This window comes from Colletes gigas, unplaced genomic scaffold (genome assembly GCF_013123115.1).
Source record: "Colletes gigas isolate AHSC1104 unplaced genomic scaffold, ASM1312311v1 Colletes_gigas_Sc00020, whole genome shotgun sequence".
Classification (NCBI taxonomy): Eukaryota; Metazoa; Arthropoda; class Insecta; order Hymenoptera; family Colletidae; genus Colletes; species Colletes gigas.
In genome coordinates this window covers 4,167,119-4,194,876 of record NW_025106649.1, presented here as the reverse complement: position 1 = coordinate 4,194,876, position 27,758 = coordinate 4,167,119, and the positions used below count along the sequence as shown (strand labels likewise).

The 27,758-nt window shown below is 33.7% G+C and overlaps 1 protein-coding gene across 9 annotated transcripts in view; it reads right to left on the bottom strand.

Moving 5' to 3' along the window:
* LOC122400914 (ADP-ribosylation factor-like protein 4C) overlaps positions 1-27,758 on the bottom strand; it is a 71,850-nt gene that overhangs the window by 5,569 nt on the left and 38,523 nt on the right. For 3 of the 9 annotated variants that reach the window (XM_043402664.1, XM_043402665.1, XM_043402666.1), the window contains exons 2-4: positions 17,516-17,572; positions 15,558-15,633; positions 2,714-3,521 (exon numbers count right to left, since the gene is read on the bottom strand). In XM_043402664.1, coding sequence (XP_043258599.1) covers positions 2,714-2,924 — 211 coding nt within the window. In that variant the 5' untranslated portion in view covers positions 2,925-3,521; positions 15,558-15,633; positions 17,516-17,572. Of the gene's footprint in view, positions 1-2,713; positions 3,522-8,492; positions 8,616-15,549; positions 15,634-17,515; positions 17,573-27,758 lie in introns of those variants that run through there. The other 6 variants (XM_043402667.1, XM_043402663.1, XM_043402671.1 and 3 more) reach the window with 5 other exon arrangements.

Below are 27,758 nucleotides of genomic sequence, written 5' to 3'. Positions count from 1 at the left end.
ACATGTGTTCATTTATAATAAAAAATTTATTGCAAAACTTTAAATGCATCCTTTGATTTCCACAAATTTCTCTTACAAACAACGAGGGTGCGAATACTTATGGGACTGATTGTACGTGCGTTCATACATGATATAATTATTCTGGCAATTATTAAATGGACAACATGGGAGTATACAGAGTATCCCACATAATTTCTACTACAATTTTTTAAACACTTCAATCGCTTAAATCACCAATTACCATCGAAACCAACTACTCTATTAGTTTTAATCGATTTCCCCTTTTCTCAGAGATGGTTTTCGGATAAACGAAGAAACTTTTACGACGGCTTTCTGTAACAGCATTATTATCTTAAGCAGAGTTTGCTAAGTACACATAATCCCTTTTACTTTTACATGACACTTGTTTAGAAAATGGTGCTTCTTAAGCTCTCAACGAACTACGATGAGTCGAATAAACTTTGACTACCCACTTTGCTTCTAGGAACTGCATTCCACCGTAAGTCGTTGCAACAAAACACTATAAAATAAGAAGCAACGGAACTAAAAGCAGAAAGTCTTCGAAGTAATTGTAGCTTCCCGTTCGATCGATGCCACCAGGTTTCTGGGACGCGAAAGATCTACTCTCGTAAGAAACTGACGTAGAATTATTTCGTTGACGCGTACACGATAAAAGTAATAACTGTTTTTGCGGTGTTAGCGTCATTATCCTTGCCGCGTAATGGTTACGTGTCCCGAGTATCCTCAGTGATTACGTGACTGAGGTGTAAATACGTTTAGTGTTAACGTTTCATCCTGTTGGGGCTTAATTGTATAGCGAATGTGTTATAGACTATTGATAGTTTTATGATTAGCAACCAAGGTTCTTGATGGGAATGCAACTTCTTTGTTATTTTTTCAATTCACAATTTGCATTCTATTTCAGTTCGATTAACTTTGTGTACATTTGAGACGAGAGCGAAAAACAGTTAATAATAAACATTTAACCCATTTGGAATAGCTGTTGCTTATCACCAAAAGCAGAATATTCAAAAAGAATAAATAAGATCGAACTTTCCATGTTTATAAACAAAAATTGGCGAAGAAAATTATTGAAAAATATTGTAAAAACGAAAAGACTAGAGACACTTTATTTACCAATAGCTCAATAACGAGATACACTGGTCGCCATTTTCCTACGCGAATACCTCCAACGGAAGCTAAAGGAAAAAGGACATGTAAACAATGCACTGTATGTAAATCAATATCAGTTAGAACAGAAACTGTTTTCAAATGTGACATTTGCAATGTTCCATTATGTATCGATCATTTTAAAGATTCTCTTACTGATTAAGATATTTTAGTATCTATTTTAAGTTTGTTTACCGTACAGCTATGTAAAAAAATAAATAATTATGTTATAACTGGTGTTTCGGCCACCCGTGGGAAAAATTTGCATGGGAGATTCTAGAGGCCAAAATAAGACGAAAATCAAGAGTATCAATTTCTTGATTGAGGTTTCGTTAAAAAGTTACTAAAAAATTACATTAATAAATTTCAAATCGTTCTGGAAAAATTATTTTTAGTTGCGAGGGTCAATTACAATAATTTTTTGTCAATAGACATACCCCCGAAATCTTACCAACTTTCGAGAAAAAAATTCGAGTAGGTGTGAAATTTTTCGACAAAATTAAAAAAATTTCAAATCATTCTAAAAAAATTATTTTCAGTTGCAGGGGTCAATTATAATCACTTTTGGTCAATAGACATAGATCAGAAATCCTACTCACTTTCGAGAAAAAAATTCCTTACCGAAAAAATAATCTGAGGCCTGAAATGGTACCCTGAAATTTCACGCGAATCTTTGAGACACCATAACTCCAGAACGGATTGGACGATTTTAATGTTTCGAACGGCAAACTACGCATATTTTGATGGAGAATATGTGGGAATTCCAAAAATATCCGAAAAGTTGTTCCTTGACCTCTTAAAGTGAGAAAACCCCCATAAAAATGGTCCAATTTTCGAACGGCTATAACTCCTACAATAGTAAATATATTTAAATGAAAATTTTTTCTGAAGTAGAGCTCATGGGTGACTACAAAAAAGTATTAGACAACTTTTCTGTGGGGCAAAAATTGACAGGGTAGGTGCTGAAATTTTTCGGCAAAAAGAAAAAATTTTAAATCGTTCTAAAAAACTTATTTTCAGTTGTGAGGGTCAATTACAATAATTTTTTGTCAATAGATATACCACCGAAATCCTACCCACTTTCGAGAAAAAATTCGAGTAGGTGCTGAAATTTTTTGGCGAAAAAACAAGATTTCATACTGTTCTAAAAAAATTAATTTCAGTTGTGGGGGTCAATTACAATAGTTTGTTGTCAATAGACATACCACCGAAATTCTACCCACTTTCAAGAAAAAAATTCGAGTAGATGAACTTTTTCGACAAAATTAAAAACTTTCAAATCGTTTTGGAAAACTTATTTTTGGTTGCGGGGGTGAATTACAATCATTTTTGGTGAATAGACATACCCCCGAAATCCTACGTACTTTCGAGAAAAAAATTCTTTATCGAAAATATACTGTGTGGCCAGAAATGTTTCTACCACGGACGGAACTTTAAACGTTAATAATTTTTTAACGAAGCCTCAATCAACAAATTGGTATTCTTGATTTTCATCTTATTTTGGCCTCTAGAATCTCCCGAATGACGATAAAAATTGATTTACCTTTCGCTTTGCCGATGCCACCACGAATCCTCTCGCAGTTGAAGCCTATGGTGGGTACGGTGTTGAGGTACTGGTCGAACTTGAGCCGATACAAGGCGGTGGTTTTTCCAGCACTGTCCAGGCCAAGCATGGCCACGTGGAGCGGCGTTCCTGTAGGAAGTGCCTCGAGGAGGCCGCCGCTCGTGCCGCTCCTGCCCATCCCAGCACCCATTCCTCTCCTTTAGCACAGCTTCCTCTTTCCTAGATCACGCTTCCAACTCCTCCTAACCCTGTTACACCGTCCTCCGTTTATCGCGCATTTAGCCCCTGTCTCTGTTTTATTCCCAGGAATAAATTTCTACCTATTCTCTGAAAGATTTCGACGACGAAAAGCTGCCAATATCTTTCTTCAGCCTCCTTCGTGTTTCTAAACTCTACGACGTCTTCGTGGCCTTGTCTTATGTTTCCTTAACTTCGATATCCCTCGAAATCTTCCCCCACTCTCCTCCTCTGCTCGATCCCGGATTCAACCGACCCTGGCCATAGCCGCAGAATCTCCTTCCCCCAAATTCTCGTTTCGTTTACGATACTTCGCCTCCTTTATTCCATGCTGTATACCTGGCGTCTAAGTTCCGAATGTTTCTTTCGTCCTGATCCCTTGTCCTTCACGTTTTTCCTTCCACGTTCTCTTGTTTCGCGTTCGCCAGTCGGGTGCCTTTCGTGTCTGTGGGCCAAAGTCGAGGATGAAGAGGGAGGGTAGTCGCCGCTTTCGATGCTCGTCCCCACCGTAAAAGGACTCGCTTCGAGGCCACGATCAGTACCGCACCGGCTGAAAATGAAAGGAGAAACGCGTTAACGATGCCTCCGTTCGATCGTTGGACTTTTCTTCTTCTTGATCTTTTTCTCTAGCTACTGTCAATCCCAGAAGTTTTTCGAGCGACATTAATTAGAACACAACAATCGGCAATATTGCATCAATCATTGCATTTCAGTGTCAATTTAGTGTACGCCATTTTGTAGAAAGAAATTCAGAGACCATACAATGACAAGCTAAAATGCGCAAAGTCCTCCAATTATTGCACCATATCTTTGAAATTATTCAGAAATAATATCTTGTTAACTAGTTTCCAACGAATGAAATAAGATTTTACTAAACTCTGTACGATAAATAAGAACGGAGATGTAGCACTGCAAAGTTAGACTAAAAAAGTGTAAAAATCGCTATAGTCCCTCGCTAATGGTCGCTGGTTCGGTTCCGCGACGCGAATGTTATTGAGGGAGGGTTAGGTTAAGTTAGGTCTAGATCGCATTGCAGGCGAAAATGAAAAACTCTGAGAGTGAGTGAAATAGAAACAAATATTCAAAGTTTGTTTATACGAGAGGTTCGAGAATCATTCGGAAGTCAAAATAGGTAGTTTTTTTTTTTTTAAATCATGATTTTCGTATTGTAGCTTAAGTTTAAAGTAGGAAAAGTAATTTTTTCATTTCATTTCCTACAATTTCTGTTCTTAAGGAGTTTCTTTCAAGGTTGTAATAGATTATTATTATAAAAAATAATGTTATGTATGTTTTATATATCATTTTTTTTATATTTGTATTATAGTACTTAATATATAGTTTATATAGAATACTACTGGCATACTACAAAATAACAAGTACACCATTGAACTATTGAATGTATCTAGTTGTTACGCTGTAATTTGAAAAAATGTCAACAGTATCTCAAGATAGGGAAAATGGGTGTAACAGTCAACGTGATAATGAATTTTTTTACTACAGAATATGACAAGCAATCATTTTTATCTTATCTGTATATCAGCATGCTTGCTGTCTTAAAACGATTCAGCGTACCTGATAGTCAGTATTATTAATAGCAATGCCATAAGAAATAATTATTTGTTACGAGTCTATGCCAAATTGATCACTAACCACTATAGTAGTCACACCAAATATAAAATATTTCGTGTTGCGTTCAATATATGCTTATAACTTTCCAAGCAAGTGTTTATGGTTAATCTACTTATAATTATTTTGTTTCCATTTGTAGAATAAGCTTCTACAATTTAACGCGTAAAACTTGAGACTTTCTGTGTATGAAAGAGATAATGTTTCTAAGAATCCACCATCTGACAACAGAATTGCTCCAGATAAGAGCCAATTATGAGCGACGATTAACCCTTCGTGCTAAGTACTTTCCTGTGATCACCTACCAGCAACTTGAACACACTTTCTTATGAAATAATGAAAAATGAATCACTTCAAATTAAATGGCAAAGCGTTAGAAACAGTTATTGTATTCGATTGATATTTTCTTTACAATCTTATAGCACTTGTTTATGAAAAAAAATCAAACTTCTGCATCCTATATGTTAGACAAAGTTTAAAACTCGCGGTCTTGGCGCCGTGCTTCTATTGGTCACGCGCGAACCAATTACGCGTTTCTTTCTACGTTACCCGCACGCGTTCTTTTATTAACGCGACTCGAAGATCATGTGCAAAGCATACGCATCGCGTTGTAGTATGACTACAAACTAATGTATATTTCCGTCTGTAAATACAATACTCTTAAATACTCGTAAAACCATAGGAAGTGTTTATTTGAAATCTATTAAGGTTAAGTTAGGTATAAGTTCTCACAGCAGATGGCGTTCAAGTTGAAATAGTCTAGTAACTAGTTCAGTCTAGTCCGAGAATACATGCGGTGTGAGTCAGTTGTGCGTAATTGTAATAAAGGACATTATGAGATTATGATAAAACTAAAAACCTGGTCAATCATTACTTATAACCTTAAAAATACCAATCCATTGTCCTAACAGTATGTACTTCTAATGTGTAATAACGATCGTTCTAAACAATTTCAGTACTTGTTCATTTATTGAGAACGATATGTACGTAAGTTGCACACAAGGTGTGTTCCAAGAGACTTCGGAAAGCAGTTTCTATCCAGTTACAATCCGTTGTTAAATATCAGTGAACCGGTTGAAAGTAATGGTAATCGTAAAGTACGGTAACATAAATAATCGAAAGAAAGGACGACCGCACGACACGAGCCTGTTTTCTACGTTTATTCATCGTAGAATCACGGGGTCTGCGATGATGGTTCCGCTTTATCTCTCGGTTAAATAGCCGTCCAGACTATTTTTAGGAAGAATAATACCGTGCAACAACCGGTGCCGGAGGGAGAATTGAAACTCATTATCCCGTCGAATCTACTTTAGGATGGTGTCATGGACGATTTTCCCTTTTGATTCAACAGCATACCATCCGTTATTTCTATATATAATAACATTTAATTCAAATACTGTAAAAGAGCTTTATTAAGGTTAAAGCTTTATTAAATCTAACCTAAAAGAATATTTTAAATAAATTTCAAACACAATTAAATTTTACGTAAGAAATATAATTTATACTAATAGAAGTTATATAAGCTTTTTCTATAACTTCTCTAATAAATAAATAATGTAAGAAATCTTAGTTCTTTCGCGTATTATTGATAATTAACACTAGGTTTACGGAGACTCGTTGCGTATATTTTTATTGAAATTCGCTGTGTCAACAGTTACATTAAAATGCAATGTTTCTTTTAATTAGAGTGCATATTCATATCATTACATCAATTAAATCCAACATAAATTGCTAACAAATAATATTTATGAGTTCTGTAACGTTAGGTTTAAAATCTTAATACGTCAAATTGACGTATCCATAAACTTAGTGTTAATAATTTGAACACATAACCTCAAATGCAATTTCGTTACTTTCGATTTTCGTTTTATTGCGACCCGTAGAATCATCCCCTTAAGTATTTGTCATTGCTAAGTAAATATCTTGTATGTTACAATGGTGGAAAAAGAAAACGTTTAGTTTTATATGACATCGTGAGCCGTTCTGTCAGCTACTCTTCCTGTCTATTGTCCGCGTCTTCCGGTGTCTAGCGTAGTTTTTTCGTCAAGTTAGGTGAATCCTTTATTCTTATTTCCGTCACGATCGAATCTACGTTTCAACTTCCGCGCATTCGCCACGAATCGAACGTTCAATTTCCGTATCGCTGTGCGCAACGTATCGATTCGATTATAGAGTCGAGGATACTTGTCGAGAGCCAATTACGCCTGATAGCACTGTCCCACAAATAAAAATCTTTTTCATATTTTGCAATAAACAGGCACGGCGTATGATATTAATTTTAACGAATCTTTCTACGAATATTCAATAACTTTACGCCTTTCTATTTTACGTAAAAGTACTGTAATTAATTAATTTCTTGTTTTTCACTTTTCGTCATAGTTTGCATTGCCATTAACAATATTTGCTAACAGTTGACGACTAGGGATCGCTGCAAATTGAAGTTCAAGTTTAACTAATATATTAAAACGTTAAAAAAATTAAGAACTAATCACACTCAATTTCTGAAAAACAAGAATTTCTGTAAAAATTAAGTACAAATTAAAAACACTAGGTCAATTTAGTCTTGAAAGATTGGTGTTTCCTAAACATTTTACTATATTTGTTTTTATAAAATTTTGTAGCTTCTGCAAAAATTCATGTTTAATTCTGTTAATTCTGTTTCTAGATTCGTGTTTAGGATGTGAAACTTTACAAAAGTCATCCTGTAGATATTGCAAATAAAATTCATGCTGGACAGTGTAATCAACTATCTGCGACGAGTAAAATCGACGAATTATCTACACTTTTCCTCTTCTCGGCTTCATCTTCGCGACCATTGTTTCAGAGGATCCATTTTCTCCGATGACGCAACTTGTAGCTTTTGTCCTTAGTTTCTAACGAACCCCAGCGCGATGATGCGTCTCTCTCCTCCTCCGTTATTTTCCAATTTAATTCTATGCGACTATGTGATAATTTCGCGTAATTTCGCAGCTATGCGTCTGCTTCCTCTAACGACGAGTTCGTTGTGAAAGCAGAAACATAACTAAAATGTGAAGATAACGCACACCAAATTTAAAATTGGTAGAATTTTAATGTAATATGTATATGTATTGTGATCGCTTAAAAGTTTTTCACTATTTCATTCTACTAACAATTCCACAATGTTGATAATCTGTCTCAATTTGACAATAAGCAAATTACCAATGATGTTTTCCCCATGGGATCGTATGATTTTTAAGTTTTTAAAATTTTTAACAGATAACCAATATAATCAACGTGTAGCAAAATATTTGTATCATTTATTCGATCGAACATTTAGTCGTGAAATATATCATTTTATAATTGAACTTTTAATTTTTATTTAATGGATAACAGATAGAAATTTGTATCTATTATTTATATCTATATCTATAAATTTGTCTCCTCATAACTTCGTCAATTTCATAAATTTTTTGAAGAGAATTTTTAAACTGTACATCCTTAACTGTGCATGCTTTTAGAAAATATAAAATAAAGAATTCAATTTTTGTTACCCGACAAAGTAAAAATCCCTATTAAATTCCTCCAGATGGACAATCTAGACCAGTGTTTCCCAACAAATGCGCCACAGGGGACAATTAGAGAACTACTATGTAGCATTTGTCACCTTCATCGCCAATATAAGGGAAAAACACTATTATTTGTTGTGCTAACAGACATTTTTATACCATAAAAATCTTCGAGACATTCAAGTGGAACATGATCCAAAAAAGGTTGGGAAACACTGATCTAGACTAGAAATACGTAATCCGAACGTACTGAAATGAATTTAAGGTTTCTCGGTAAGCGCTAAGACCGCAAGGGACACGAGTCATAGAAAGCTAAGCCAATAAACCGTAAACCAAACACATAACACTCGTTTTGTCTGTTTACTTACTATAGCTTGGAGGTTCTCGTTCTGTTTCCAGTTTAACTATAATTACAGTGTTTGCAAACTTCACAGAAAACTCGCTTTTTTTGTGCAATTTCATTTCTGTTCTATAAACACGTTGACTGCCACGCCACCCACATATGAGTGACAGGATTTACCACTACGATACTAAAAAAATTAATTCTCAAGTTAAGACGTCGAAGGAAATAAATTTGGATAGAATTTGTGAATTTTAACAAAGTTACAAAAATAAGTACTGAAACAAATTTTAGGTTATGTAGTTTACAATGGTTTAAAATCAAAATTGTACTTTTACAGAATATTATACGGTTTTGATCTGGCAGTGAGCGTGTTAATAAGTAATTAACAACAACTTTTTTAAGCATAAATATATTCTACGTCCGTTTCTTTTTGTAATGTCTTATCTAGTGTAGCGATCAACGATTTCTGATGTCTCATAACGGGACGAACGTTCCGAATCTCTTTTTTAACGCATAAAAATTCATCGATGCATCTAAACACAAATCTCTCGCGCGACCAAAAAATTGTTATTTCCGAAGAAAAAAGAAAGCAAGTTCGGTGTCGATACAGGAAACATTCTATCCCTGAAAGGAAAAAAAAATGAGAGAACGCTTGTTTGAAAATGTTCCTGCTGGCAGATACGGCCGACTGGTCCAGAAAAAAGGAGATAAAAGTGGGTCGGGATGCAAGCCAATGCAGATGCACATGCACCAGATGCAGTTTACAGATATTGCTGCCAATACTTTTACTCGTTGGTTTTTTCATCTATTCCTTCTGGTTCACTGTGCGCTTCATCGTTTTAATTTATCGATACCACTACGATAATAACAAATACTTATTGCGATCGACAAACTGCGCGACTCGGCCGAGATATTAAAAAATGCACTGCTTTGACGGAAACTGAAATTTATAGTTTGAACGTTTTCTAGGTTAAACGTGTTCAGTGACATTAAGCGACGCAAGAACGGAACGAAAACGTTCGCATGCGATCGAATCTAATTAATTTTATTTATGTATTTTATAAACGAATAAGAAAACTGTTGTAAAAATAGTTTACAATATAGGCTTAATATAAATATAAACGTTTATTGGCATACAGGAATCTCACGTACCCAGTAATATAGTGATAAATGTAAAATGAATCGTTTAAGAATATAACTGTATAACGACAATGCCACGCGTTCTTCGCAGCTTTCGCTTTGGAACTGAAACGAACTGGCAAAAGACCTTCGTCCTCTGAGTCCTCTCGACGGACGACCCCTCTACACTAATACTAAACAAACCTCTTAAACTAACGCCAGCTAGCGGCTATCGATGCTGGCACGTCTGACGTCATCGTTGCATTTCAAGCATTCATCCCGACAAAAACCTTCCATTCTACACGTGTACACAAGCCAGTTTATACCAAATTATAGAAATATGCGAATAGAGAACAGTAGATAAAACCAACAAAAAATGGAACCATGCCAAATTTCTAGTAGTCCTGACAAAATAAATCCTCGTTGCAATAAGAAAGGAAAGTTGGGTTAGAATTCTGGGTTTCGAGAGTTTCGAGGTCTCGCAAAAAATCAGATTTCGACCAATTTGTAATAAATCTACTACCCTGTTTAACACCTATTTATTTTTAACAAATCTTCGACATTACGACCCGTCAAACACACCCACATAATTACAAAAAATGGAACCATGCCAAATTACTGGTAGTCCTAACAAAATAAATGCTCGTTGCAAGAAGAAAGGAAAGTTAGGTTAAAATTCTGGGTTTCGAGAGTTTCGAGGCCTCGTAAAAAATCAGATTTCGATCGATTTGTAATAAATTCACTACCCTGTTTAACACCTATTTATTTTTATCAAATCTTTGACATCACAATCCGCCAAACACACCCACACAATCACTGATCCTCCTCCGTGTTTTATTGAGGGTAAAATGCGTCGCTTTGACAATCGTTCGCCTGTTGATCTCCCGACTAATATCCGTCCCTTTGTACCGAAAACTTCAAACATCGACTCACCCATCCAAAGAACACTTTTCTATCGGGCAATCGATCAATTTTTATGCTGTGCCCGTTTCAAACAATTCCGTTTATCTCATAGCCGTAGCAATGACTTTCTGGCGGTAATTCGACCATGTAGCCTGTTTCTTGTACGCCCCTTTTCACTGCGTACATTAAGCTCTATTGCAAGCTCCCTATTTAATTTACCAGCTATTTCCGGAGCCGTGTTCCTCCTATACCGTTCACTGATACCGGTGATTTGTCGATCCTCAGTTGGCACCATTTCTCTCGACCAGCCTAGCCATTTTTTTATCCACTACGCTACCAGAATTTGCATATTTGTCGATGTTTTTAAGTCTTCCACGATTTTTTTTTGTTTTCATGATTGATAGGGAAATGTACTAAACATATTATAATTTTATATAAGAGAAAATGCATTTATAATATCTAAATCGCGGATGTTTAAGTCAATAAAATATGTCAAAATATGCAAGTGACGTACTGTCGGTCACGAATGTCTTTGTACACCCCCTAAAATAGTAATTTTAAAGAAAATAAGCAACAATTTCGTATGATATTATATTCATTTATTATTATGTATAATATTATTAATTAATACTCGTCTTTGGCAGGGTGTTATGCGTTGCCAAGACGAGTATACTCGTCCTACTTTCAATATATTATAACAAATAGGCTTTTGAATAAGCAAATTTTTTTTGCCCACAAACATAAATATACAAATGTAAAAAACTTGAAAAAAATACTACAAATAAAATTTATTACAAAAATTATACATCAATTATTATTTAAAGAGAATGATCTTTTACAGATTTAAATTAACCAAAAATCAACTTCATCGTGTATTTATAACAAAATTTTATAGCAACATAATCACATATTATTAATTATCTTTATGATAGGATTTGTAAAACAAAGCCCAATACATAATGGAGTAATATCGAGTCTCCTTGCGAATGTTTTTCGTTGCACAAACTCGTCTTTGATTTTATGCATGTAAATGATTATGTATGATAATATATGTGCTTTTACCAAGAAATAACAGAACTTTGGTAAACAATACCACTCAAAATATATATGGCAATGGGAATAGCTTCATATAATATAGGCTTGGCAGCGAATGTGTTAAACTACACACAAATTTATTGCTTTTTTAAGAATATTTTATACAATGAGGAAAAAACGAAATCTGTATGTCAGAAAATTGTTCGTACACTAAAATACGAACGTAGTAAATCTAATAAATTTAGTAAATGTTTGAAACATAATACCTGGGCTGATCCGATAATGTTTTGTTTCCGTTATTATGAGGTCGTGATTCAGTTAAATGATGTGTAACAATAATTTAGCGACAACGTGTGCTTCTAGTAGAAGAGAAAGAAGCGTTGCAATACGGGAATTAATTGTTAAATTGTATTAGGAGAAGAAATCTCTACGTAAAATTGCCAACACTGTGGACTGAAAACATTCTACTATTCAGTACATAATAACAAAATTCAAAATAACTGGTAAATATGAAAATAAAACACGTAGTGATCGTCCTAAAATCCTAAGTGATAGAGATGTTCGATCTGTACTGTAAATTATTCGCCAAAATCCAAAAGTAAGTGCTCCAAAAACAGCCGCGGAAGTAGATAATAATTTTGGGAAAACAGTACACCCTGAAAATATTTGAAGAATTTTAACACTTTGACGGCCGCTGTCACGTATACGTAACTTTGCGAGCTAGCAAACGTTGGCCACTGTCACGTATACGTGACTTTGCGAGCTAGCAAACGTTGGCCACTGTCACGTGTACTTACGTGATCTACTGTATCAGCTACCATTTCATCATACATTCAACTTATTACGTTTGTTGAGGTTACATTTATAATTTCTTATAATAATATTCCTAGCATCTTCATGTATCTCACTTTGGTCTACAATATCAGTGGTGACGAACAACGGTCTTCGCGTGATACGTGCGGCCAAAGTATTAAGAAAATCTGGACATCGTGGTCATGTGCCGCGGAGGAAACCCTTAGTCAGTGACATCAACCCTTCGAAGAGATTTGAATTCGCAAAAAAAACATGAAAACGAAAATATACAATTTTGGAAAAGAGAATTCACCGACGAAAGTAAGTATAATATTTTTGGAGCGGATGAAAGAGGCAAAATATGGAGGAAAAGCGGCACAGCATTTGTATACGAATAGCATACGAAGACTTTCGTGACTAACTGTATGTCAAATGTGTCTAATAATATCGAACCACGAAAATTAGTCTCTTTGGGCTCCTCTTCGAAGGAATCAGGACCAACGAGCAACAGTGCTTGAACGATGACCCAGAACGCCAGATTTCTCTGACCGCATCTTCGCTCTCGCCTCTCCCGATTTAAATTTGATTTGCCTACTTTTGCACGTGCACGTTAAGCGTTACCTGTCGTCGTCCTCTTGCTCCACGTACATTCGAGGTCGAATATTTTAAAATCTGCGGCACGTCCAGATTCTGAATATTTATAGAAAACAACACTGCTCTTTTTTTTCGTGGACAGTGTTGCATAATCGTTGAATAACTCGCGTTCTCGGTAATGACTAGTAATTATTAAAAATATCTTTCTTTATATCATAAGAAACAGGAAATGGTACTAATTATTATAAACATATAAAAATTCAAGATTTCCTGTATTTTTATCATTGTATCATACAATTTTAGTCTTTCTAGTCTGCATTCTCCCACCCCTCTTTCACCTTTCTTGTCTCATAGCGACCGTTTGTTTATATTGTTTTTACAACAAGTACCATCGCTACACAGAACAATAATTGTAAACTTTTTATTTTTTTCTTCATTCGCGAGATAAATGGTTTTTAATACTTCTTTTGTTTTCAGCTACCGTGGACGTAGAATTTCACCCAATTATCAATACCAAATTTGTATATTTTTATATACGTTATACATTTTAATAAATACAAAGACACCTTATTTAAAAGTTAATTAACATTTTTATGTGTGAACTTCATTATTCAACTTGATCTATATTAAGAGAAAAAATTTGTGTAATTATCAGAAATTGAATTTGAGACCTACTGATAGTTGACAATCGATAGATTAAAATTATATTTGTAGATAATAATGAAACTTTAATTATTAATATTTAAAAAATGATTGATCATCTGGCCCTGCAATTTTATACATGGTGTTCGGCCAACCCTAGGAAAAATTTGAATGAGAGATTCTACAGGCCAAAATAACACGAAAATCAAGGATACTAATTTGTTGATTGAGGCTTCGTTAAATAGTTATAGAAACATTTCCGGCGACACGATATATTTTTGGTAAAGAATTTTTTTCTCGAAAGTGCGTAGGATTTCGGGGGTATGTGTATTTACCAAAAATGATTGTAATTGACCCCCGCAATCGAAAATAATTTTTCCAGAACGATTTGAAATTTTTTTTTTCGCCGAAAAATTTAAGCACCCCCTGTCGATTTCTCTTAAAAATTCGTTTTTCATTTTTAATAATCTTGTTTGATGTCCTACGGAAATTTTGTCTAATACTTTTTTGGAGGTATCTATGAGCTCTACTTCCAAACTAAATTTAATTGAAATCCATTGACTACTGTAGGAATTATGGTCGTTTGAACATTGGACCAGTTATATGGGGTTTTTCTCATTTTACGGGATGAAGGAACAATTTTTCCAACATTTTCATAATCTCTACATATTCTCCAATTAAAATCGTCCAATCCGTTCAGAAGTTATGATGTTTCAAAGATTCGCATGAAAATTCCTGCAGATATTTCTGGCCAGAAATTATATTTTCGGTAAGGAATTTTTTTCTCAAAACTAAGTAGGATTTCGGGAGTATGTCTGTTGACCAAAAATACTTGCAATTGAGCCCTGTAACCAAAAATAATTTTTTCAGTACGATTTGAAATTTTTTAATTTCGCCGATAAATTTATTCACCTATTCGAATTTTTTTCTCGAAAGTGCGTAAGATTTCGGGGGTGTGTCTATTCACCAAAAATGATTTCAATTGACCCCCGCAACCGAAACTAATTTTTCCAAAATGATTTGAAATTTTTTAATAACTTTTTCACAAAGCCTCAATCAAGAAATTGATATTCTTGATTTTCGTCTTATTTTAGCCTCTGGAATCTCTCATTAAAATTTTTCCCAGTGGTTGCCGAACACCTTGTATATTTTTAAACTTGATAACTAAATCTACAAATGTGCAAAGTTTCAACAAAATCGGTAACACGAAGGCCTTGCCTTGTTCTTGCAAAGATCCAAGGGGTGAAACGAATCGACGGTAGGGTTCTATCGTCGACTCGCAGTCTGCGTTCGACCATATTGGCATTTACAGATGTCTGGGGACTTCCGTAGTCGAGAAAGGGTGTTCCAAGAAGTAAATCGTTGGAACGATGTCGACCGCGAGGCGGCACTCAATTGCCTCACTTTTACTGTAAATTACAGACCAATTCCCGAGCTCACGTAACATCACGGCACGCGAAGAATTTCCAGCCGCGTTCGTGCTATCGAAATGGGAACGTTACGCCGCGTTTTCGTTCGTTTCTAACGCCGCGATCTTATTCGAACACCGCTCCGAAGTAAGTTAGGCTAATCTCTCAGCATTCCTCGAAGTTACTTCGAGTTTGCAATTTTTTCTCCCGATTTGAGAGCGTACACGTTCGAGCAATTAAGATCTACTAATCGTTACAAATTGATCCGCGTCGCTACGATAAGCTTAAATAACGAGATAATTGAACGCTTTGGCTATCCGTTCATCTAATTAAAATTAAAATCGATCATTCGAACGATCCCTCGGTTTACTTTACAGCACTACATCGACACGGATAACAAAGACTGTATTTCTTTTATTTTAGTGAAAATATTATTAATTAATTGTAATTCTTTCGGGATAATTTAAATTTGTTCTAAAGAGATTGTTTAAAATTTTCCTAAAGGCATAAAAACATACAGTCGAAACCTCGATACGAACAAAATTAAATAAAAATAATTAATTTTATTAAAATTAAATTTGTTCTTACAAACTTACTAAATTCTTCTATCCAGGGCCGATTTTTCGTAAAAGTAAACGATGCACCGCATCGAGGATCCTCTTGTTAAGAATACTACAACAATTAAGAAAAAAAAGAACAGTTTTTAAAAGTGTTCGATGCGGTAAGTATCACGATTTGTTAACGTCGTGAAAAACTGATTTTTTAATTGGTAGTGTGTTGTATGCTTTGTTGTTTGAATTATTCAAAATCAAGAGTGTTGGAAGGAAAACGAAGATGGGAATATTTTTATGGTAAAAGTAGGAGAGCGGTTATTTTAGGGGTAAGCGTAAAGGGCAGGTAAAAGTAACAATAAAGGTAGCAAAATAATGGGTGGTCGTGCAGGGTTGTAAATTTTATTAGCGAATTCAAATATTTAGCAGACGGTAGGGTCGAAAGGTTTTAAAATTCTACAAGTTATTTGGCCGGGCATTTACCGGTCAAAGAAACAAGCATCTTTGCCTTTAGGTAAAATAATCGAACAAAGAGTTATAAAATAATTAACCCATTATAAGCCAGTGTTCTATTTATAGGACACTGAGTATTTTATTTGTTTTCAACCCTTAAAATTGGTTCAAATTAAATGAAAAATTTACCATATATACTTTTGGGTGTATTAAACTAAATTATAATTATTGTTGTATTATATTACCAATATTTTTTTAATACAAAAATTATAAACATTGCATAAATTTTCTTACTTTGTCTCGAATTATAAACTCAATCATAAAAACTCCATATCGTCACTCTTTTTATCTTCTAATGTGTTATTCCTATTGAGGAATGATTATTCAAGATTGTTGTAAAGTTTGTTTATCTATTTTTAGCAAAAACTCGTATTGGTTACAAGTTTTATGTAGCAGTCCTATAAATAGGACACTGGTACTTAGCGTTATCAAAATGTATGAACTATGTATGTAAAAATTAAATTGTGAATTTATTATGAAATTTAATATAAATGCAAAGAATGATAAATAGTGAATTAAAAAAATATGGAATTTTCGAAAAAGAATTGTCAATTGATGAAATGATTGTAAGATATTTTGGACACAACTCATTGAAACAATTTATACGTGGAAAACCTATTCAATTTGGCTAACAGCGGATACTGTTATAATTTTGACTTATACAGGGTGATCGGCCAACCCTGGTAAAAATTTTAATGGGGGATTCTAGAGGCAAAAATAAGACGAAAATCAAGAATACCTATTTGTTGATGGAGGCTTCGTTAAAAAGTAATTAACAATTAAATTCAAAAATTTCAAATAGTTCTGGAAAAATTATTTTCGGTTACGGGGGTCAATTACAAACATTTTTGGTGAATAGACATACCCCCGAAATCCTACCCACTTTCTAGAAAAAAATTCGAGAAAGTGTGAAATTTTTCGACGGAAAAAAAAAATTTCAAATCATTTTGGAAAAATTATTTTCAGTTGCGATAGTCAATTACAATCATTTTTGGTGAATATACATACCCCCGAAATCCTACGCACTTTCGAGAAAAAAATTCCTTACCGAAAATCTAATTAGGTACCTAAATTTTTCAACGAAAAAAAAAATTTCAAATCGTTCTGGAAAAATTATTTTCGGTTGCGGGAGTCAATTACAATCATTTTTGGTGAATAGACATACCCCAGAAATCCTACGCATTTTCGAGAAAAAAATTCAGTACGGGCGGAACTTTAAACGTTAATAACTTTTTAACAAAGTCTCCATCAACAAATTGGTATTCTTGATTTTCGTCTTATTTTGGCCTCTAGAATCCCCCATTAAAATTTTTCCCAGGGGTGGCCGAACACCCTGTGTACTGCCAAAACAATCGCTAAAAATGAGCGTGAAGACTTGACCTCAGGTTCAAGAGTAGTATTTGATATGTTAGATTGCATTTCTGACCCTGCAAGCCATTGTATATTCTTTGATAATTTATTTACTAGTAGAGATTTATTGATACACTTACAGAAATGTGGACATCGAGCAACGGGATCATTGAGAGAAAATAGATTATCGAAGTGTCCTATAAAAGATACAAAATTTCTTGGTAAAGAAGCTCGAGGATCATACGATTTTCGATTTGATGTAAAAGGGGAAATACTATTTGTGAAATGGAATGACAATAAATGTGTAACTATTGCATCTAATTTTGATAATGTAGAACCTCTCACACAAGTCAGTAGATGGGATCGCAAGATAAAAGAAAAACGTTTAATTTCTCAACCACAAGTGTTGAAAAATTATAATACTTATATGGGTGGCATGGATCAATATGACTGGTTTGTCGGAAAGTATGCCACTAAAATCAGAGCTAAGAAGTGGTATTGGCCAATTTTCACAAGACTAATTGATACGGCAATAGTAAATTCATGGCTTCTTTACAAACGAGTCGATAAATCAAATATCAGTTTATTAGAATTTCGTCGATCTGTAGCAGTTTCCTGTCTAAAATTAACTTTAAATATAAGAATTACAGTAGGAAGACCATGTACATCAGCTTCTAAAGTATTCACGGACGTAAGATTTGACGGAAAAGGACATTTCATGGAAAAACGTGAAAAACAGAGGCGATGTCAAGGAGAGGGTTGCAAAGCTAAACCACTAACATATTGTGGAAAGTGTACAGTAACATTATGTAAAAATTGTTTTATAGATTATCATAAGAAATAAATGTATTTTTATTAGTTTTAAATAAATATTTCAGTTTATAATTGTTTTCAATACTTTCATATACATATACTATACACTTGCAATTCTGATAGCATTAAGTCCCAGCGTTCTATTTATAGGGCAGGTCAAAATTAAAAAATGTGAGGATGGAAAAAATTTTTGAAAATATTTTCTTATTCAGGGCAAGGTTACTAATAAATCTGAATAAGCGAAATTTTGAAATTTGAAAAAAAAAAATAATTTGGACTTTAATGGGTTAATAATATTCACGGGAAGATATAACGACGAGTATGAAAAAATATCAATTGCGGCGAGCGAAACTCGATCCCGTGTGTTGCAAATTCGTTCTCGCCTGGGATCATCCAGGCCACCCTTGTCGTTTATGCGGAAATTAATGTTAATCGTAGTACCATTTGGAGGATACCGAAACTAATAATAGACCGTACAACAGTACGAGCCCCGTTACACACGTCAGTTAAAAGTTATTCCCCAACATTAAACGTCGGTTTAGTATCTGGAACGCAGGACTTGGCAAGGGGAAATCAGTCTACCGAACAAGTGGGCCTCGTAATTCACGATCAAGCTGATAACACTCGCCCAGTGTTTCGTACAATCCGTCGACATCGTTCTCCGACCCCTTATCTCGATGGTAATAATAGCACTATACAGCTATGATTCCCAGATAAGTCACGAGAACCGCTTGAAAAATCAAACGCAAAAGTTAAGCCTGGATGAATTTCTTGAGAAGTTACAAATAAGAAAACAGAGATCGAATAAACGAAGATTCTGTAAAAGAATTTTGATAGAAATCTAGAGTTGATCCTGAATCGAAGTTAAATTTATGGATTTTGAATGAATAATAGGAACAACGAATATAAACTCTCCGATAGACCCGAGTTACATTTCGAGATTATTAGGTCTTTTGATAATTAGAATGTAGAGAGGGTGATCGATCCTCGAGCTATCGATTGGTTAGACTCGATATATCAGAGACGGCGTTCGTGTAGTGAGAGAAGGATGAGGGATGTTAAGGGGTAAGACCACTGTAAAAACCTGAAATAAAGCGTTTTTTGGCGATTTTTTTTTAGATGGATGGAACAATAAGAGGATAATAATATTCAAGAATGTTATTCACCATGTTGTTGAGTGTTAAAACAGAAATATTTATTCAAAAATAGTGCAAAATGACGATGCTGAAGCCATTTTCGCGAGGCGTGTTATGAATTTGAGGCACTCTGCGGCACGCAGTGTGGAAAAAACAAAAAATTTTCTCTTAATCTACATGTGTATAGCTAGAGAAATACGTAGGGGATTTTTGAAGTAGAAAGTTCAATTTCGTACAAAAAATGGGGCAATCATTTGTCAAGAAATAATGTTAAAATTAACTTATCGAAGATCTTCTACGTATTTCTCTAGCTATACTTATGTAGATTAAGAGAAAATTTTTTGTTTTTTTCAAATTCAAAACGCGCCTCGCTTCAGCATCGTCATTTTGCACTATTTTTGAATAAATATTTCTGTTTTAACACTCACCAACATGGTTAATAACATTCTTGAATATCATTATCCTCTTACTTTTCCATCCATCCAAAAAAACAAATTGCAAAAAGACGCTTCATTTCAGGTTTTTACAGTGGTCTTACCCTTTAAAACAAAGGGAAATAAAAAGATTTATAATACACTGCTCTGGCTAAGCAACACGTGTATTCTTATTAAATAACATAGCACTCTATAACTATGGATATCAATTGGATTTAAAATAGAAAAAGGTTTACCAATATACAATTTAATCGTTTCTTAAAACTCTGTCCACTCTAGTTCGTCTCGCCTTTAAGCTGATTCGTTCGACACATTCTTTCGTCCGCTTGCTCGACTTTCTTTCTTTCCTTTTTGCACTTTCCTCTCTTGCTTGATTCTCGAAAATCACGCCACATGATTTCTTTGTTTCCATTCACGCTTACATCAAAGATTCGTACCGTCACTGTGGCCTTCGTTCTGTCGATTCTCGTACACATTCATACACATCTTACACGCGCACGCCTCATATAACTGATCTTTAATTAGCTTCAAATTTTTAGGTTCCAAATAGATAACAAGGTCACTAAAGGAAACTTTCTCCTACAGTGAGTCACAGCCAAATTGGTACACCACATATGAAAATATGTTTCATTCGAAAAATGGAATTTTGAGGATGATTTGGTAAAAAAATGACCAAAGAAATGAATATTGCTTAACATAAAAAAAATAAAGTTACTATAATACGGTGCAGAAAATATCTCACAGCTAAAATCGTAGTTTTGGAATTACAGTAGTATATTTAATTAAATTGTAATAATACAGTTACAAAAGTATCCAGCCAACTTATAAGTGTAACATATTTTGCTTATTTAATTAATGTTATATTCAAAATTATGCATTATAATCTATATTAGTAGAATCCTGGATAAATATACTTTGCATTATAATTCAATAAACTAAAACATCATGGATAATGCACAAACAAAATGTTAAAACAAAATTTAAATCAAGTGCTGAGGAATTGGGATTATAAAATAACTTTATCCTCCAACAAGATAATGATCTCAAACATTGTACAAGAGTTATAACAGAATGGATCCCTTATAATGTACCAAAATCTTTCTGTACAAAAACATAGATTAACCTTCAAAGAAATGTTAACAAATATATTAACAACAAAAAGAACAAAATAGATGCAAATTTGATAAAAACACCTAGTCTAATCAATACATAAAAGATTAGTACATGTAATAGGATCACGAAGATATCACACAAAGTAATGTACTCTAAATAAGTTTTCATGGAACAAATATTGATTCTCGGCGGATACTTTTGTGTATGTTTTTAAGTAAAATAATACATTTTTATACGAACTGTGTATGATTTCCTAATTAACTATGACCTAATTTGAAGTAGAAATCAAGGTTTATACTAGTATAAATTATAATAGATAATCATGAATGTAACATTAATTTGTGAGTAACTATACAGGGTGTTCGGCCACCCTTAGGAAAAATTTTAATAGGAGAATCTGAAGGCCAAAATAAGACGAAAATGAAGAGTATCAATTTCTTGATTGAGGCTTCGATAAAAAGTTATTAAAAAATAAAATTAAAAAATTTCAAATCATTCTGAAAAAATTATTTTTGATTGTAGGGGGTAATTACAATCATTTTTGGTGAATAGACACACCCCAAAAATCCTACGCACTTTCGAGTAAAAAATTTCTTACCAAAAATTTAATGTGAGATCAGAAATGCTTCCCTGAAGAATCTTTAAAATGTCATAACTCCTGAACGGATTAGACGATTTTAATGTTTCAAAAGGCAAACCATGCGTGTTTAGGTGAAGAATATGTAGCATTCGCAAAAATATTCGAAAAGTTGACCCTTGACTCCGCAAAATGAGAAAAACCCCATAAAAATGGTCCAATTTTCAAACAGCCATTACTCCCACAATAGTGAATATATTTCATTGAAATTTTGAGAGGAACTAGAATTCATGGATACCTACAAAAAAGTACTAAACAACATTTTCGTAGCGCGTCAAATTAATTTATTAAAAATGAAAAACGAATTTCTAAGGAAAATCGCTAAATTTTTCGGCAAAAAAAAATTTCAAATCGTTCTGAAAAAATTATTTTTAGCAGCGGGGGTCAATTACAATCAATTTTTATGAATAGACATACCCCCAAAATCCTGTGCATTTTCGAGAAAAAAATTCTGTACTGGCGGAACTTTAAACGTTAATAACTTTTTAACAAAGCCTCCATCAACAAATTGGTATTCTTGATTTTCCTCTTATTTTGCTCTCTAAAATCTCGCATTATAATTTTTCCCACCGGTAGCCGAACACCCTGTATACAGAATCGAATACCTATCGTTCACAACGTTATAAAGAAATACGATATCAGAATTTCTGATTTCTTTAGGACTATTTGAAAAAAAAAAACAGGTTATGTAGAACAATATTAATCGAATTAAATTATTTATAGAGGCAATATCGTGAATACTCTAGGCCATATTGAAATGAAACCAACAATTTGGCAAGATTTAAGGAAACCACGATCTCTCGAAGAACAATTTGGTATTGTGTCAAGGCTAGTACCGTTTAATAATAGAAAATGCTAGGGATTCTCGGCGACGCGTTAATGCGACCATGCCGTGGCACGCAACTATGCGCTGAAAACGTTCGCCGGTGCCATTCGTGAGAAACACGAGTGTTAATTAGACAAATAACTGAATTACCGGTATTTGTCCCTGGGAAAGCCACGGGTGTTCACTTTCATACAAACTGCCATGAAAGTAGATTGGCTCCCATTCAATTTCACTGCGATTCAATTCAAATTACTTGAGGAACGTCGTTCAGTAGTACATTTAGACCATAAATATTTTTTCAGTAATTTAATAATATCCACTATATTTCTGCGAAATTTTAGAACTGGCGTCATAAAAAAATCCATTGCCAAGAAAACAACTTTCTACTTTGTTAGTAGACTGCGGGTATTTATGCATTCTATAGGAAATTTGAATTTTCGAGAAACTGAAAAATGCACTTAATATGCAAAAATATAAGAATTACTTAGAATAAGATACGAATTATTATATTTACAAAGGTTCCATTTCATTAATTTTATTAATAAAAATACGAATTTTCAATGTACTTTTCTTCCAAGTCTATATAGCGGCCATACGCCTTTTGAATTTCCCTATAGAAAGCAGTTTTTGTGAAACGTGCAAAAGAAAACCAGATTTGTGTTCTGGGAATTGTTTCAAACGATATCGTACCCTTAAAAATTACTGTAAGAAAAATGTAAACAAAACATGTTTACAACTGTATTTGGTTTTTCCTTTATCAATTGAAATTGTTTTATTTTTGAGTTAAAAAATGTAGAAGTTCCACAACTATATATTACAACTTTGAGAGCAATCTTTAATATAATTAGTAAAAAAAAATTGTTCAAAATAAGTACCAATCCTTCGAAGTAAATTTCAAACGATATACGCTTAAAATACTAGGGAATTATTGGCGACAAAATTGAAAAATAATTTAGAGTGTAGAGTCGATACTTGTAATAAGCACATTATAGTTTTGTGTATTATAGTTTTGTTCCTCTTTCGAAACCCAATTTTTTATGTTAGATTTTAGTTTCATATAACGTGAGTTTGTGAAATACAGCGTACATATATTTTAGAAATCGCTATACTTTAGTTTGTATCGTCAGACGATTGTCCGTGCATCTCGTCGAAAACAAGAGCCGAGAGAAATCCGTTTGCGCGACACCGTAAAAGTGAAACAATCGTTTTCATTGATCGTGTAATCTGGCACAAAGGAACAGAAACCAGGGTGTCCCGATTTTTTACGTCGATAGCAAAAGGCGGCAATTTAGTATCGAGGTGAACCGATACACGAAAAATGCCCAGCATCGTTACTGGAATATGGCGTAATCTGTAACAAGTTCATAATAAGTTCTTGCGAGCAACGATCGGCGATTACTACTGCATGCTGTACACTCGCGACCCACTTTAATCGCGCCGCAGGCGTTCACGCGAATCGAAATTTTATCTACGTTCATCCACGAGTTTACCCTTCGTACCATATTACAGCGCAGATAAACCTCAACTGTGAAATTATTATTATTTTGCGTATTCGATTAATTTTGGGATTAACACGTTCGCGGGGAGTAAAAATTTTAACGAGCCGCAAAATTGGACAGGTGATTTGTGTCAAGTGTTGCAATTCTATTTAATCAAATAAATTCTATTTAAATTCTATTTAATTAAGAAACTTATATTTTTTTTGTAAAAAAACCCCTAAATAGATAAAGAAAATGAAACTCTGGACTAGAATATTAGAAATTGGTTATTAACACTAGAAAGACTGAAACTTAGTATATACCTGTATTGCCCAAAAGCAGTCAAAATGACTGCATTGTGAAAGAATAACTAATGTGTAAAGAAATTTGTTTAAAATTAATTTTTAATATTTTTTATATTATTTACAGTTATATAAAAAGTTATTAGTAAATATTGTAGGAGATTTGTATTGAATATTTGTGCCACGCTGTAGTTTTGTTCAATGTTAATTTATGTGCAAAAGGGTTGAAAGTGTTTTGTTGAAGAAAGAAGGGGTTACTAGGGACAGCAAGACAACAGGGAGTGAGAAACGAGTGATTGTGAAAGACGGTCGTGATTTTAATTTGTGTTGTCAATTAATGTGATTTTAATTTATGTTGCTAATTATTAATTTGTGTGTTCCAAATTCGTTTATTATAATTATATGATTTGTACATTTGTTCCTCAAATAAATCCTTTTCGTTAAATTCTACAATATTAACAATAAAAAAAATTTACTTCACTTGGACAAAAAAAAATAACTTATGCATTATTATTTGTACATTTTTTGCAAATGAAAGTGGAAATCTTTTTACGTGTACATCTTCCGCGAACATACTTTTGACATTTTTTACATATATTATTTGTTTTGTTGTTGTGGCAAAGTCGTACTTGACAAATTTTGCGTTTGTTAGAATGGGTTGCATTTAATCTTTGTGAGTCTTCATGTTCAACTTAGTATACGCAAGTATACGCCCAAATCGACAATTTATCATGTACTTGTATGTTATCATGTGTCGGTAATCGAAAAAAAATGAAAACTGTTATTTCAATTAATATATGTTAATACAGAGCCGAACTGGTCATATAAGAAATTTACTCGATTCAATAATAAGAGTCATTTGATTATTTAAAATTTCCCAAGCAGTCAAAATGAATGCTTTTGGGCAATATAGGTATAACACATAGTATATATATGCCGGAAATGAAGGAGGGGGGAGGTTACTACAATTATTAATAAACGCATTTATATGTTGTACAAAAAGTCACAAAATTCTAAGAAATTGTGTCATTATATACATAATTGTTTTTCTAATTGAAATTAAAAAGCAGTCAAAATGACTTTCTTGGGCAATATAGTGTTAAATAAAATACTCGGATTTAGCTTTTCAATAAACGTTACACTTTATTTTACTGCGCTTTAGAAGAGACACCCTTTCAGTATGACTTTTACAAGAGAACTGAACTGCAATCGAACAAAAAAACTGAGAGCTAACGAACTGTGACGTTGGAGACTAATATCTCCCTTGTGTTTATGCGAGGTCCTATTGGATCTTTGTATAAACAGAAAACCGAATCTTACGAGGGAATACAGTAATCCCCCCTATAACACGGTACTCTTATAACGCGTTTTCATGCCCCTCGTATAACACGTGTTTTCCCCCATATAACGCGGGGATTTCCCAAGTTATATTTCTGTACTGTGAAATTTATGATTTGTACAGTTCATAATCAATTTCGCGTTCGCTGTTTTTTAGTTACATATGTATAAGTTTTTTATTTAAAATGTTCTTAGTTTGATTTTAATAAAACGCACATATTTCGTTCATAACATAGTTTTTCCTTAATATTCGATTTAAGCCCCCTTTAACGAGAAAAGTTAAACGTGAATCATTTGTACATAACGCGTTATACGGGGTCATACGAGCATTCTCGTACAACGCGTTTTCCTATAACGCGGAACCAATCTACTGTATTATAGGGGGGATTACTGTATAAGCAGCAAGATATAGCATCTTTCTCCGCCAGAATAGGAGACCAGTGAATGAGATTAATTTTTGTGCTTGGTTTTTAGTTGAAAACCTAACATAGAATGAAAAAATTGAAAATATGCTATTTAATACTATTTTCAGTAAAAATCGTACAAGTAACAAAATGGTTTAAGAAATCGAAACACTTTAATGGTAGAGTAATAGAATATTATTATGTTCCATTAATTTATGCAATGCAGAAGTTCGGAAATTTAAGGAAAAATTAAAAATCCAAACCTTAAGGTTCAAGTTATACAAAATACCAGAATGCAATGATTATGATAAGCCTAGCTTAATAGAAACAAGACAAACGATGAAGATTTAAGAGTGCAGGAAAAACAAATATTGCTGAAACGAGGAAAGAAAAACGACAGCGTAGAAAATGTTTTAAATCAAGAGCCAGGAAATTGGCAGCGAATACAGTTACATAAACAAGAAGTAATTTCGTTGGAAAAGTGCAAAGCTACCGTTCGTCAAAGTGATTTATTTTACACTGTATGGAGTTTGAACGCAACTGCATACATATGTATATAGAAAATTCTACGAGGAATTCCTTGAATTCATACAAGTGAAATACGCCTGCTTTATTCAATCATTTTTATTTCATTGAAATTGCAGTAACCAGTCTAGGGAAGTGTTCGAATTAGCATTGTAAATTCGTCGAGAACGGACAAACGAACAATGCGAATAATTTATGCGAACAATTTTTCATACAAACGTATTGCACTTGTATAAATGATTAAAAGTGCCTCAATTTCAGAACAGTTTAATCAATGTTTGTTTTCTGCAGACGTCATACTGATTTAACAAAATGCTAGATCCCGTCTCGAATAAATTACGAATATCATATTAGCGATATATTGAAAATTATGTATTTTATATAATCCGTAAATAATTAAATTAACATCATTAATATCGAGATCAATTCATATTTATTGTACTGATCGAAACTCTGTAACTTGTAATTCGCTTTTAAATTTGTACGTGACGGGTGAAGAATTGTTTAACTTTTAGTTTCATCTATTGACTCTACGATACAACGAGCACTACACGGTGTCTCGACTTATTCTGCACCGATGCACACACGCCGTAGAATAATTGTAGTTTCCGCGTGCATCTTACGCATACGCGATTATTATTTTTCCGGTAAACTGGACTCGTTCCCGTTACCCTCGCCATTATTACATGAAACTCTGTAACCAAGTCTAGAGAAAAACCGCGGCACAAACGGCTGAACGTGCAATTAACACGTTAACTGCCATGGTGGTCACCGATGACCGGCGGCTTCTACTTTACAGCCTTTCTTTTAAACATTCGTAACCAGCGAACCTTAATACTTACAAACTTTAAAATAATTTTAGTGTTGTAAGGAACTCTAACAAATAAAAACTACACCACTAAAATATCGAATATTTTTGTTTTTCGCACGACGGTTGGTGGGGTCTTTTTGGACCCAGATGACACTTATTTTTTATTTTTTAAAACCGTTAATTTTTCTGGTATTCATTATGCACTCTATGACCGTTTATATTTCATTAATATTTTAAGAGCAAGGGACTAATAAAATATATATTCTATTAATAAAATCGAAAAATATTTAGGACAAAATTAGGATCTGTGTCTCCTAACAAATGGGTAAAACAAATATTCTAAATTACTATAGGTAAGAAGTCTAAATACGTACGTATTGCAAAATGTAAGATATGGGTCTAAAGAGACCCATATACAGGATGTTCGGCTACCCGTGGGCAAAATTATAATGCGTGATTCTAGAGGGCAAAATAAGACGAAAATCAAGAATACCAATTTGTTGATGGAGGCTTCGTTAAAAAGTTATTAACGTTTAAAGTTTCAACCGTACTGAATTTTTTTCTCG